The sequence below is a fragment of the Bos javanicus genome, chromosome 14 (genome assembly GCF_032452875.1).
Source record: "Bos javanicus breed banteng chromosome 14, ARS-OSU_banteng_1.0, whole genome shotgun sequence".
NCBI lineage: Eukaryota > Metazoa > Chordata > Mammalia > Artiodactyla > Bovidae > Bos > Bos javanicus.
Window position 1 is genome coordinate 66,515,342 of NC_083881.1, and position 12,091 is coordinate 66,527,432.

General features: G+C 39.1%; 1 protein-coding gene across 4 annotated transcripts in view; it reads right to left on the minus strand.

Annotated features, from left to right (window-relative positions):
• Positions 1–12,091, minus strand: part of LAPTM4B (lysosomal protein transmembrane 4 beta) — a 62,223-nt gene that overhangs the window by 17,338 nt on the left and 32,794 nt on the right. For all 4 annotated transcript variants that reach the window (XM_061439312.1, XM_061439315.1, XM_061439314.1 and 1 more), the window contains exons 3-6: positions 11,796–11,869; positions 11,340–11,462; positions 8,232–8,330; positions 3,491–3,586 (exon numbers count right to left, since the gene is read on the minus strand). In XM_061439312.1, coding sequence (XP_061295296.1) covers positions 3,491–3,586; positions 8,232–8,330; positions 11,340–11,462; positions 11,796–11,869 — 392 coding nt within the window. The remainder of the gene's footprint in view (positions 1–3,490; positions 3,587–8,231; positions 8,331–11,339; positions 11,463–11,795; positions 11,870–12,091) is intronic.

Sequence of the window (12,091 nt, forward strand, 5' to 3'; positions counted from 1 at the left end):
TAGTCTTGCAAATAAGGAATATGGAAATATAAATATAAGAAGTCCTTTGATCCAACAACTAACTTATTGGAAATACAGAGAACTGTATTAGAGCTATGCAATCAAGTTAAATCTAGTCTGTGGCCCAAAGTTATTTCTTTAAAAAAAAAAAAAAGTATAAAGTCTTAAAATATATACTGACCCACAGATCCTGTTGCAAATAAACTGCCAGGAAAATTAACATGAAGCAACTGAAAATCTAAATACATACTGGATATTTTATGATGTTAAGGATGTTATTTTAGATATAATAAGGACTCTTTAGAATAATACTCACAATACCATTATTTAAACACACACACACACACACACTTTAAAAACACTGCCAGAAAGCTGAGATTTTATTTTATTTATTTATTTTTTTAAGCTGAGATTTTAGATGGTGATCTATCCCTATCTTGTGTTATCCATGCAAGGTATGAGAAATGATATATGTCCCTTTCCCAGGAATACCATTCATTGAAAAAAAGAGAGAGGGGAAGGGTCACTGGGAATTTTGAGAAAAGTAAAAACATATCATCAGTTTCCTTATCTTAAAAATGGCAAGTTGATAGAGAATGCCTAAGATAATGACCAATAACCACCATGGAGCGATTCCCCCAGGACGTTCTGTCAACACAGCAGGAAGAATCACAGCTGGCACCAGTCCATGGTCCCAAATCCTAGCTACTATTAACTACTGCCAAGTTGGAAATCTTTCTGAATAAAGGCCTATTATTAGAAGAGCTGGGATGTCTCAACAATTTTTTTTTTAAGTACAACTATTTTTGAGTGCTGCTGCTAAGTCACTTCAGTCGTGTCCAAATCTGTGTGACCCCAGAGATGGCAGCCCACCAGGCTCCGCTGTCCCTGGGATTCTCCAGGCAAGAGTACCGGAGTGGGGTGCCACTGCCTTTTCCAATGCGTGAAAGTGAAAAGTGAAAGGGAAGTCGCTCAGTCGTGTCCGACTCCTAGTGACCCCATGGACTGCAGCCCACCAGGCTCCTCTGTCCATGGGATTTTCCAGGCAAGAGTACTGGAGTGGGGTGCCATTGCATTTCTGAGTGCATTGAACCCTAAATAAAACGTACCTGTTAATTCTTACCTAATTCTGAATCTCAAAGAACAGAAAATAAAAGCGTCCTCTAAAAAGCTAGTTGGACGCATTTTAGGGACTCCCTCATGATTCTTAAATTCTCTAGGCAGCACAATTTTTACAAATTTCAAGAATATCCTTTGATCTGAGGTGTATCTAGACAAAACAAGAATATCCCTTGATCTAAGGTATATCTATCTATGAAGCCCTTCTGCTTTGCTTCTACTAAAAATACGCAAAACATATGTATGTGTGTGTGTATATATATATACACGTAATATATATATGTATGATATATACATACATATATATACATATTATTCACACACAAAACCCTTCAAAAAGCTATGAAAAACCACCAAAAGTACATCCAAACAAACACATACAATATGGGCATTATCTTCTCTGAAATACTTTTCAAAAATGGAGGTATTAAAAGTCCCACCCATTCATAATATTTAGGATGAGGCTCTGATAATATCTTGCTTGTTTAGCAACTTTACTGGTTTCTCAAATCCCCAAATCTCAAACTTTTTTACTAGTTCAGCGGGACAATGAATGTATTCTGAGATGTGTTTTTAAAGGGAAAATAGAAAGATATTGATAGGTAACTAATACCCTAGAAACTGAGAGAGAAGGAAAACATTCTTAACTGTGTTATGTGGCAGACTGGATGGGAGGGGCGTTTGGGGAAGAATAGATGTGTGTAAGTGAACCACTGAGTCTCTTTGCTATCCACCTAAAACTGTCACAAGTTACACTCCAATATAAAATTAAAAGTTAAAAAAAAAAGTTACAGTAATTGTGAAGTTATTTTTTTAAAGAGACGTACTGACCCAAAAGGAATTCTCTGAAGGTTAAAGGTTTGCTAGGCAGAACGTGTTTCCCTGTGATGAGTGCACACGACTTTGCAGGTGTCCCAAAGGGCACGCTGGGTTAGCGCATCTGATCATAGTGAAGCCTCTCCTTAAACCGCTGCTCATGCATTTCTGACTCAAGTTGACACCTGCTAACTGAGGACTTAGGAAAACTCTTCACATAAAATACTCTTTCTTGCAGAAATTCCACATACATATCAGTGATACCAGCTAGCACCTGTGTATTTACTATAAGGTCTGAAGTTGTTTGGAAGGAATGATGCTGAAGCTGAAACTCCAGTACTTTGGCCACCTCATGCAAAGAACTGACTCATTGGCAAAGACTGATGCTGGGAGGCATTGGGGGCAAGAGGAGAAGGGGACAACAGAGGATGAGATGGCTGGATGGCATCACCGACTCGATGGACGTGAGTCTGAGTGAACTCCGGGAGTTGGTGATGGACAGGGAGGCCTGGAGTGCTGCAATTCATGGGGTGGCAAAGAGTCGGACATGACTGAGCAACTGAACTAAACTGGTTTTATCCCCATTTGATACAGGAGGAAATCAAGTTAGGAACAGGCTAAATTATTTCAGTAAGGCCAGAATGAGCAAGTGACAACAATTTAAAAAACAAAACCAAAAAAAAAAAACTCCATTCTAGTTTAGAACAGACACATCGTCTCTATCCTTTCATCTGTTCTGTCCATTCCATCAACTCCAATCCCATCCACGTGGACCCATCCCAGGACCCATCCCTCATGTTCATGTCACCCATCACCATGCTTCCATTCAGCATTCCTCACCATCCTTCCATTCAGCATTCCATACCTGTATCGAGCAGTGCATCAGGCACAGTGATGGAGACACAGAAGGGTAGTACCTAGGGGGCTTGTCCTTTTACCACGAGGCAGGCAAGATCATTTACATAAAGGACCAATGATTTTTTAAAGACACTTCCAGTGAAGACGTGTTGCCCAAAATCATACTTAACAGGTTTGGAAAATGTAAGTATGAATAACAGAGATCATCTCAATTCTTTTACTAAAGCTTAAATATACAGGACAAGTTTTAAAAACACAGTAAACTCCATCAGCTGGCTAACTCAGTTGGTACAGCCTAAGACTTTAAAATGCAATAAGCTCTGCTATTTGTTCTACCTATACTATCACATTTTTTAAGTTTAATTTCACATGTCAAAGGAGAAGGTATATAGTCATACAGAATCGACAACTAGAGTTATCTACCATGGTTTAATAATGCAAGTTTAAGATACACAAATGTGGAGAGGCACATATTATCTATTTGTAATAATTTTTAAGTGAATCAAAAGCTCAGCCATCTAGATTTTAATATGCTATAAGGAAAACAAAATACATTCAACTATGAATCCTTTGATGACTAAGCAACTCATGAATATGTCTCAACAACAGTGAAAAAAGCAGCAAACACTAGAAACGCGGAGAAGGCATCATATAGGGGGCATGTGGAGATCTCCTTGTGAAGCGAAATCAGACCTACCGTAGTGTCGTTGCTGGTAACATAAACCAGGACATCAGAGGAGTTCCTGCCATTGATATATCGGTAGCAGTTCCAAACACAGCTAATCAAGTAACCCTGCAAATAAGCAGTCATTATTAGGACCTTAATTTTCAAACTTCAGATAATTTAAAATATCACCATGGATAAAGCCACATTGCAAAACGTTTATTTACATAAATTGTAAACACACATTAACTCTACTAAGCCAAAACACCTTTAAAATTACAAATTTTGGGTACAGTAACTTTCTGGCCCAAGGTGACACTACAGCCTTATTCCACCACCCCATGCAGAAGGTGGTGACGAGAACTGGGCCGAAGTAGGAGAAAATTTCCAAGAAAAGGGAGTGAAAGCAGCATTCTCTACAAATATTGATTGCCCCTCAGAGTTACAGAACAACCACTTCATTAGCCAATTCTCATCACATTTTAACTCTGCATCATTGGGATTTGTACTCTGCATCATTATATATAATTTTATTATACAAGTCAACTTAAAAAAAAAAAGAGGTTCATAGCATGTCAATCTGCTTCATGGTCAATAAAATTCACTAAAACATTTCCATTTTCATAATGAACTATCCAAAGAGGATCATTAAAATTCAGGTTCAAAATAAAGACATACTAGAAATGAAGCATGAGCTCATGCGAAATGTTTAAAATATGAACTCTTTGCACTTTCATTCCCATCATGGGTAATTAGATTAAAACGAAATGATTTTAAAGGCCCTTTCTAGCTTTGAAATTCTTTGATTAAAAGACGTTTAAAGATATGGAGAAAATGGAGCCTCCTACATTGCTGTTGAGAATGTAAAATGGTGCCATGTGGAGAACAGTCTGCAAGTTTATCTAAAGTTTAAATAGTTACCACATGACCTGGAGAGTTCACTCTGAGGTATATACCCAAGAGAAATGAAGACGTTATGTCCACACAAAAGCTTGTGTTATCCATAATATCAAGAGTAAAACAATCCAAGTATCTGTCAAGACTGGACAAACAAAATATTCTATTGTATGATGTTTAAACAATGGAATATTATTCAGCAAGAGAGAAACTTGATACACGCTACGGCATGGATGAACCTTGGAAATGTCAAAGCAGCCAGTCACAAAGGACTAAGCATTGTACGATGCCATTTACATGAAAAGTCCAGAATAGGCAAATCCACAGGGACACAAAGCAGATTAGTGGTTACCAGGAGCAGGGGATGGGGGTGAGGGAAATCCTCAAGTGGTAAAAATGTTTCAAAATTACACTGTTTAACCACTGAGCTGTGTTTATACAACTCTGTGAATATATTGAAAACCACTGGATTGTACATTTAAATGGGAGAACTTTAGGAGATGTATATATATATATGAGAATATATATATATGAGACCATGATATGTGAATTATATCTCGAAGTTGCTTTACAAAAAAAGACATTTAAAGACAAATGGGGTACGTGTCAACACTTTTCAGCAGAGTGAGGTGAACATTCTGTTATGTACTCAGAAAGCTGTCTGAAACTGCATTTTGTACTTGGGGGTTATTATTTCCAGCAGTTAAACTTTCTGTGATAATGTTAAGATGAAAATGTTATTTATTGTGTAATGCTATTTTAGTAAAATATTTTCTGAATGGCAATACTGTGAAACCAGAGAACAATGAGAAAGAGATGGAAACGGTATTTTTCTTGAACGTTGTACACACAGTATGTTCAATTTACATGTAAACCCAACAATGTTCTTGCTTCTCCATAAAACAAAAACAAATAAAAAACCCTAGACTCATTGAGAATTTTAACACAAATCAAAAAGGTATTTTTCTTGAACATTGTACACACAGTATATTCAATTTACATGTAAACCCAACAATGTTCTTGCTTCTCCATAAAACAAAAACAAACAAAAAACCCTAGACTCATTGAGAATTTTAACACAAATAAAAAAGGAATGCTGAAACATTTTCTGTTGTGTCCTGTGCAAGAAGTTGTCCGCTATTTTAGCAGTGAACAGAAGGTTCTTTTTAAGGCAAGAACTCTTTCTGACATGAGGCCTCCAAAATGATGAATCTCCAACTGAAGGTTAAACCTGGAGGGGAAGTACTTAGTGTCTGGGGCCTCTGCACTCTTGGGGGCCCCTTGCAACGCTTGGAACACACACTCACTCAACACTCCCATAGGAGAAAAATTGGCCTGATGTCTCTAAAACCCCAATAACTTACTTCAGTAAACTCACTTCCGTTGGACATTTCTGTAATCTTGATTAAAGAATTAAATATTTGGGGTGCAGTGGATACGAATCTGCCTGCCAATGCAGGGGACACAGGTTTGATCCCTGGTCCAGCAAGATTTCACATGGCGCAGAGCAACTAAGCCCATGCACCACAAGCACTGAGCCCATGACCTAGAGCCCACAGGCTGCAACTCCTGAGCCTGCCAGCTGTAACCACTGAAGACCGTGCGCCTAGAACTTGGGCTTCGCAACCAGAGAAGCCACCACAATGGTAAGAACATGCATGGCAACAAAGAGTAGCCCCAGCTCACCGTAACTAGAGAAAGCCCGTGAAAAGCAGTAAGACCCGGCGCAGCCAAAAGTTTACTAAAAAATTAAAATGTTAAAAAAGAAGTGAACTTGCACTGACAGGATTAAGTACACCCGTCGTTTATTTGGAGAGCTAGGTGGTAAGCGTTGTTACTTGCCAACCAAGGACAAAGTGAAACTGACTCAAGTCCTACTTGGGCTCCCAGGGACCACTAGCAATAAAACTTACTGAAGAGTCTAACAGTGAATTTAGGTTGTGAGAGCTACTGATCAGGCAAACGGATATGTGAAAGCACAAAACACAGATGTATTCACATTTTCTTTTTAACAATTACTGAGTCTCCACAAGGGAGAGGAAAATGAAGGTAGGATCTGTGTTCTCAAGGAAATGCAACCTGGTTAGTAGAGAACACATAAACACAGTTATTATCATAATTATTACGTGTAACACATCACTCACAGGTTGGAGACAGTGCTGTGGACAATTTGTATGAAGCCTTTTATTAGATCACTATGATTTGCAACTGATAAAAGCACGACACCTACACCATCACCTAAGACGTGGCCTGGCACACGGGGGCTTTACCGGATAAGTGTGTGAATGATGCACCTTCCCATCAGCTCATTTACCCTCACTGTCCCCCTACAGAATGTTTCCGTAGCTATCACTGCTGTTAAGTAAAGGAAGAAACCGAGGCTCTGGTCACACAACTGGAGACAGCAGTGACTGAAGCTAAATCTAGGTCCTCTGACTCAAAATCTCAAGTAAGCGTTTCCAATAAAAATGTCAATGGCTACACAATAAAAATGCATTTTTAAAGAGCAGTTTTTGGGCAATGGCACAGGGTAGCTTGGTCAGATTAACCTTCTTGCAGGTAAAAATGAGAAAATCTGGAATTAATAGACACAGATTATATAGGAAGGCATGGCTGAAGGGCTTCAATAGGGCAGAAGCTAAAGAGGAATCCAGCCTTCAGTGACAAAGCTCAAGGGGTGGGATTTGACAGTCCGAAGCCTCATGCCAGGGGTGGTCTGGGGCTGACTGAGCAGTCAGCAATCTGGGGTGTGGGGGCAGGAGCTGCAGGGGCGGTAAGCCTCAACATCCGTCTATAAAATTCACCCAAATCCTCACCACTAAACCATACGTGCAATATCAAAAAATGCAGAGTGTGCTCTATGGACAGAAAATGCAGACCTAAGTGACTTTCAATGAATCATTTTCTTTCTACTTGTCTTCAACAAATTGCTATGACTCTGCTCCTGAAACGCAGCTTATTCAAGCTCACTGAGGCCTGATTTTTAAAGAACCGGGTAACTTTACGCCTAATCAAAGACAATGAAAGATACTCAGAATTAAAACGTCAAAGTCTAACCTGGGAATTTTCTACTTAGTAGCACTCAAGTTCCAATAATTATGATGTTTTTATTACCAGATTTACAAAGACAAAAAAAGCTAGAGGCCACTCAGTTGCTGAAGGTGAGGGAAATGTGGCTGCAGGGAGTGTTGAGTCATTCAACTTTAGGGGGGGGCAATCTGATAACCTACAGAAAACCTTCAAATTATGCACAGCCTTCTAATTTCAAGAAATACATCTTGAGGAAATAAATGTGTAAGTATACAAAAGATACATTTAATTTAATATATTCATTGCAGTACTATTTAGAAGTAAAAAAGTAGAAACTATCTCAATGTCCAAAAACAACTAATGTATAAAACTGCTAAGTTTATCTAATACATTGTTACAGAATATAATGTTCAAAGTTTATTACATTTTAAAATACAAATGACAAAAAAACCCCACAAAATTCTGTAAAGCAATTACCCTTCAACTAAAAAAATTTTGAAAAGTTAAATGTGGAAAAAAATATTTTTTAAAAATCACATTACAAAGGAATGTATACTGAGACATAGTAATGGATGCTATGGTACATAATACACACTGCACAAATGCACAACATTCATTTATTCACATCCAAACAGATTTCAGAATAACCTCGAGTTGGCCTGTGTTAAGTTTGGTGAGTGTTTACTTCTGTCATACAGATAAGAGAAGAAACAAAACTGTTAAGAATTCAAAAAGCAGTTCAGAAATCTAAAGCAAGATAATAAACAGACAGAAATTTGCCTACTTCTGGGGCATTCACGAATACATTCAATAATATTTAGAGCATAAGTAAAATCTTCATGCTTACCTTAAAAGCCAAGATAATGCTGATGAACAGAAGAATAATGAGGACCAAACAGGTAGGATTCACTGACATGATATCATCTTTGTAAGGAAAATCAGGAGGCTGCAAAAGAGAAGAGTCTTATTGGCAAATCTCATTAATTATCAAGCGCAACAATGAGACCAAGCACAATCGAAAATAAATAACTTTTAAAAATAAAAACTAAAATAAAATACTGCCTTCTTTATAGAGCATTTTTGCTGATGCTACTTCTCAAAGAGCAGAATCTTGTATTAATAGGTATTTACAGCATTAAAAAGAATCAAAACTATTACATACAGAATGGATAGACAGGTCCTGTTGTATAGCACAGGGGACTATATTCAATATCCTGTGATATTAGAAATAGGAAAATATTCTTTTGTGATATTGGATATAGGAATTCTTTTCCTATAACGGAAAAGAATATTTAAAAAAGGAATTCTGTATGTGCGTAACTGAGTCACTGTGCTGAATAGCAGATGGGTAGACTGTAAATCAAGTATACTTCAATAAAAAATTTTTTTAGTAAAAACAATGTATATCTATGTATAACAATTCCTTCACTGTACAGCAGAAATTAACACTGTAAATTACCATTATAAATCAACTATACTTACATTAAAAAAAAAAGTCCTACCATCTGACCAAATTGATTCACTACCAGGGCAAAGGAAACCCTTTTAGGAGGACTTAAATCTGCTACTATATATAGTTCCTGGGAATGACAGGACATCACCATAAACCATGTGCTCAGCACAGATCAACGCTCTCATGGTAATCGGCTTAGACAGCATATGTGGAAGGCAGCTCCGTGTGTGGTCACCCTTCATCTCTCCCCGTCACCCAATACTGTGTGTTTGCATCCCACTTCAGCAGTAATCTGAGACTTAACAAAGGAGAAAACTCGTGACTCATGTGGCTGGCCCTCTCCAGGGGGACCCTCACCCACCGGTTTTCAAAGTCCCCTTCCATTCTGGCAAAATACCTAAGAAATAAAATCTAAGTCATTCCTTGTGATCAGCTCATCAAAAGGGCCCTTGCCCCTTGGAACCTGAAAGGGCTGTCTGTAGTACTGATCTCAAAGGGTTAATAAGAAAATAAATGGATGTTGTTTACAAGACCAACATGAAATCTTACTATTTCCAGAAACATGGGGGGGGGGGGGCCCGGTATGTGTGGGAAACGGGATTAAAGTGGGTGAGACCTTTTCCACAAAGATCTTTTACACTCTTTACCCCACAAATCTGAACGTGGTTTCTATATCCAGTTAAGACCTATAAAACACATGCACAGCTTACTTTATCTGTGTTTTACAAGGCTCCACATGAAAAGAGCAGGCACTGGGACTTCTCTCCATCAGCCTTCTCAGACAAGTCTCCCAGACTCACTGTATCTCAACTTGTCAGCAAGAGCCGCAGTATCAGGGCAAGTCTGACGCCCCCTTTCACTGCTGACTGCCGCTTAGGCACTGTGATAACCCGGAGCCCTGGCTCGTTCCGCCCACACGGATCTTCAAGAAGGACATTCAGAAGATACCTACTTGTATAATTTGGTTTATACTTACACATAAGAAGTAGATAGTGATTCTCTAAACTGATACTAGGATCACCATCAGCGTCACTAACGTTTTTTACAAGTGAGTACAGAGTGACTGCACGACGGGTGCATGACAGGAAGTCTGGGGAGCATCAGGAGTGCTCTAAATGCCTGCCTTTCTCCTCCTTATAAACCTTACAGAGGTCAGAACTATAGTCACGACTTGCCTCAATGTCCTCTACCTCATGACACACCTTCCCAACCCCCTCACGTGGCGGGCTACGCGGCAATCCTATTTCCTCCACAATTCCCAGGTGACGCTAGGAGCTCAGTGCCAGACGATCACTACAGAGTCAAGCCCAAGTCCTTACAGAGAGTGGTAGTTCTACAACATGCGGGTCACGTGGAAACCCCCTCAGGCAGAAACACTGGGCTGTTATCACAAGAAATAATATGTTAAGTTAGCTCATGGGAAAACACCAAAATTTCCTTGACACTACACTCTATGAAAACACAGACCTGTTTTCTAAGAAGCAGAAAGAAGCTATTTCCTACAGCAATGACCACCTGATACTCCAGAGGCTTTTCATACGTGGTCCACTGAGCACTAGCCACGTGATCCAGGCAGGCTCCCGAAAGATCAGGAACTCCTGTTGCCACACTTCTGGCCTGCCTCCCTCCCCGCCACGTCTCTTTTCCACTGACCTTCTTGACCTGTTACCACATCAAACCCCCAGTCTTGTATCTTCATCCCAGTAAACAACCTGCTTCTTCCCCCATGCTCAGACACTACTATTACAACCTCCAAAGACTGAACATTCTCTCCATTTAAAACATTTTTGATTTTGAAGAAATTACATTTTCATATACATTTTAATTTAAAACACAACAATTTTAAAACGTGAAGGCATGGATGTATTCTAACCTCACACCCTCCATGAGCTTCTTAATAGCAAGCCACCCATATTCACTCATAAGGTCACAAAGGACATTTAATAGAAAACCAGCCTCAAAAAGAAGCTGGAGGAAGAAAAGGGTTCTACAGTCAAATTCAGTGTGAGAACCAGTGTATATCAAGTTTCCCATGTATTTTCCATACACAGCAGAGGCAAAAAGCTACCCTCTGCTGATAACTGAGCAAATTGCATTTTACAAAACTTAGACAATTAGTAAGCAGCTTGTAAATTAGGTAGGTACCTCTAATACGGTCATCACCACTGATCTACCTCAAGGGGTTAAGTTTTCTCAAAAAGCATTCTGCTGCTGCTAAGTCGCTTCAGTCGTGTCCAACTCTGTGCGACCCCACAGATGGCAGCCCACCAGGTTCCCCCATCCCTGGGATTCTCCAGGCAAGAACACTGGAGTGGGTGAAAAGCATTCTAAGAAATTTAAAAATCTTTATTCGAAAATCTCTAATCTCAGATCCAAGTTAAAAATTCACAAATTATTATGTGTATGTTTATCTCTTACTTCCTTTTTATCCCGATCCTGACCAAAGATAGGGATGTCTCTTGGATGTCACGAAGAGACATTGCAATTTTGAAGGTCACATACCAGCTGTCGTATGTATTCCTGGATGGAGTTTGGATAAACAAGTACGGTGACCGCAACCAAGGTGTTGAGGGCAAAATCAAAGATCTGGTAGCAGAAGAATGGGATGATCCAGGCTGCGCGTTGCTGAACAGAAGAGAGAAGAGTGTGTTAGTATGCTTGGTATTACAAAACATTATTTTAATTCAGAGAAATCTTAATATGAAGGGAAATGGAGAAGTATAAATACATTAAGGCGGGTCATGATGGCAACTTGATAAACCACACAAAAGCCTCCAGTGAACGATTCTGAGACTATAACATTGGTTTTCCATGTAACATTAACAAGAGATTTAAACTTCCAAAGATTCCTACAGGCAACTGGGAACAACCATAACTTACTTCTTACAGACGGCAGCACAGATAACACGTGTAAGAGATGGAGGAAAAGGCCCAGGACCTTGTTTCCAAGCTGCTTACCTTGTATGCGCCGTACGTAGCCATGGCACAGATAAGGATCATGAGAACAGAAATCGCGATGGCAATGCACATGTCTGTCAAAAGTTTTTTAAGAAAGAAAGAAAATCAGTTGTAGCTCCACTGTTTTAACATTTTTTAGTCATTCTTCAAAGGCATTTTGTTTATAAACCAATTACAGACAAGAACTTTATACTAAGTACATCACCAGCATTCCTTTGGAATTTAACAAGATGATAACGGAAGCAAAGTGCCTGAAAGATGTCCTCCTTAAATCGTGTTTATACGTCTATATAAAA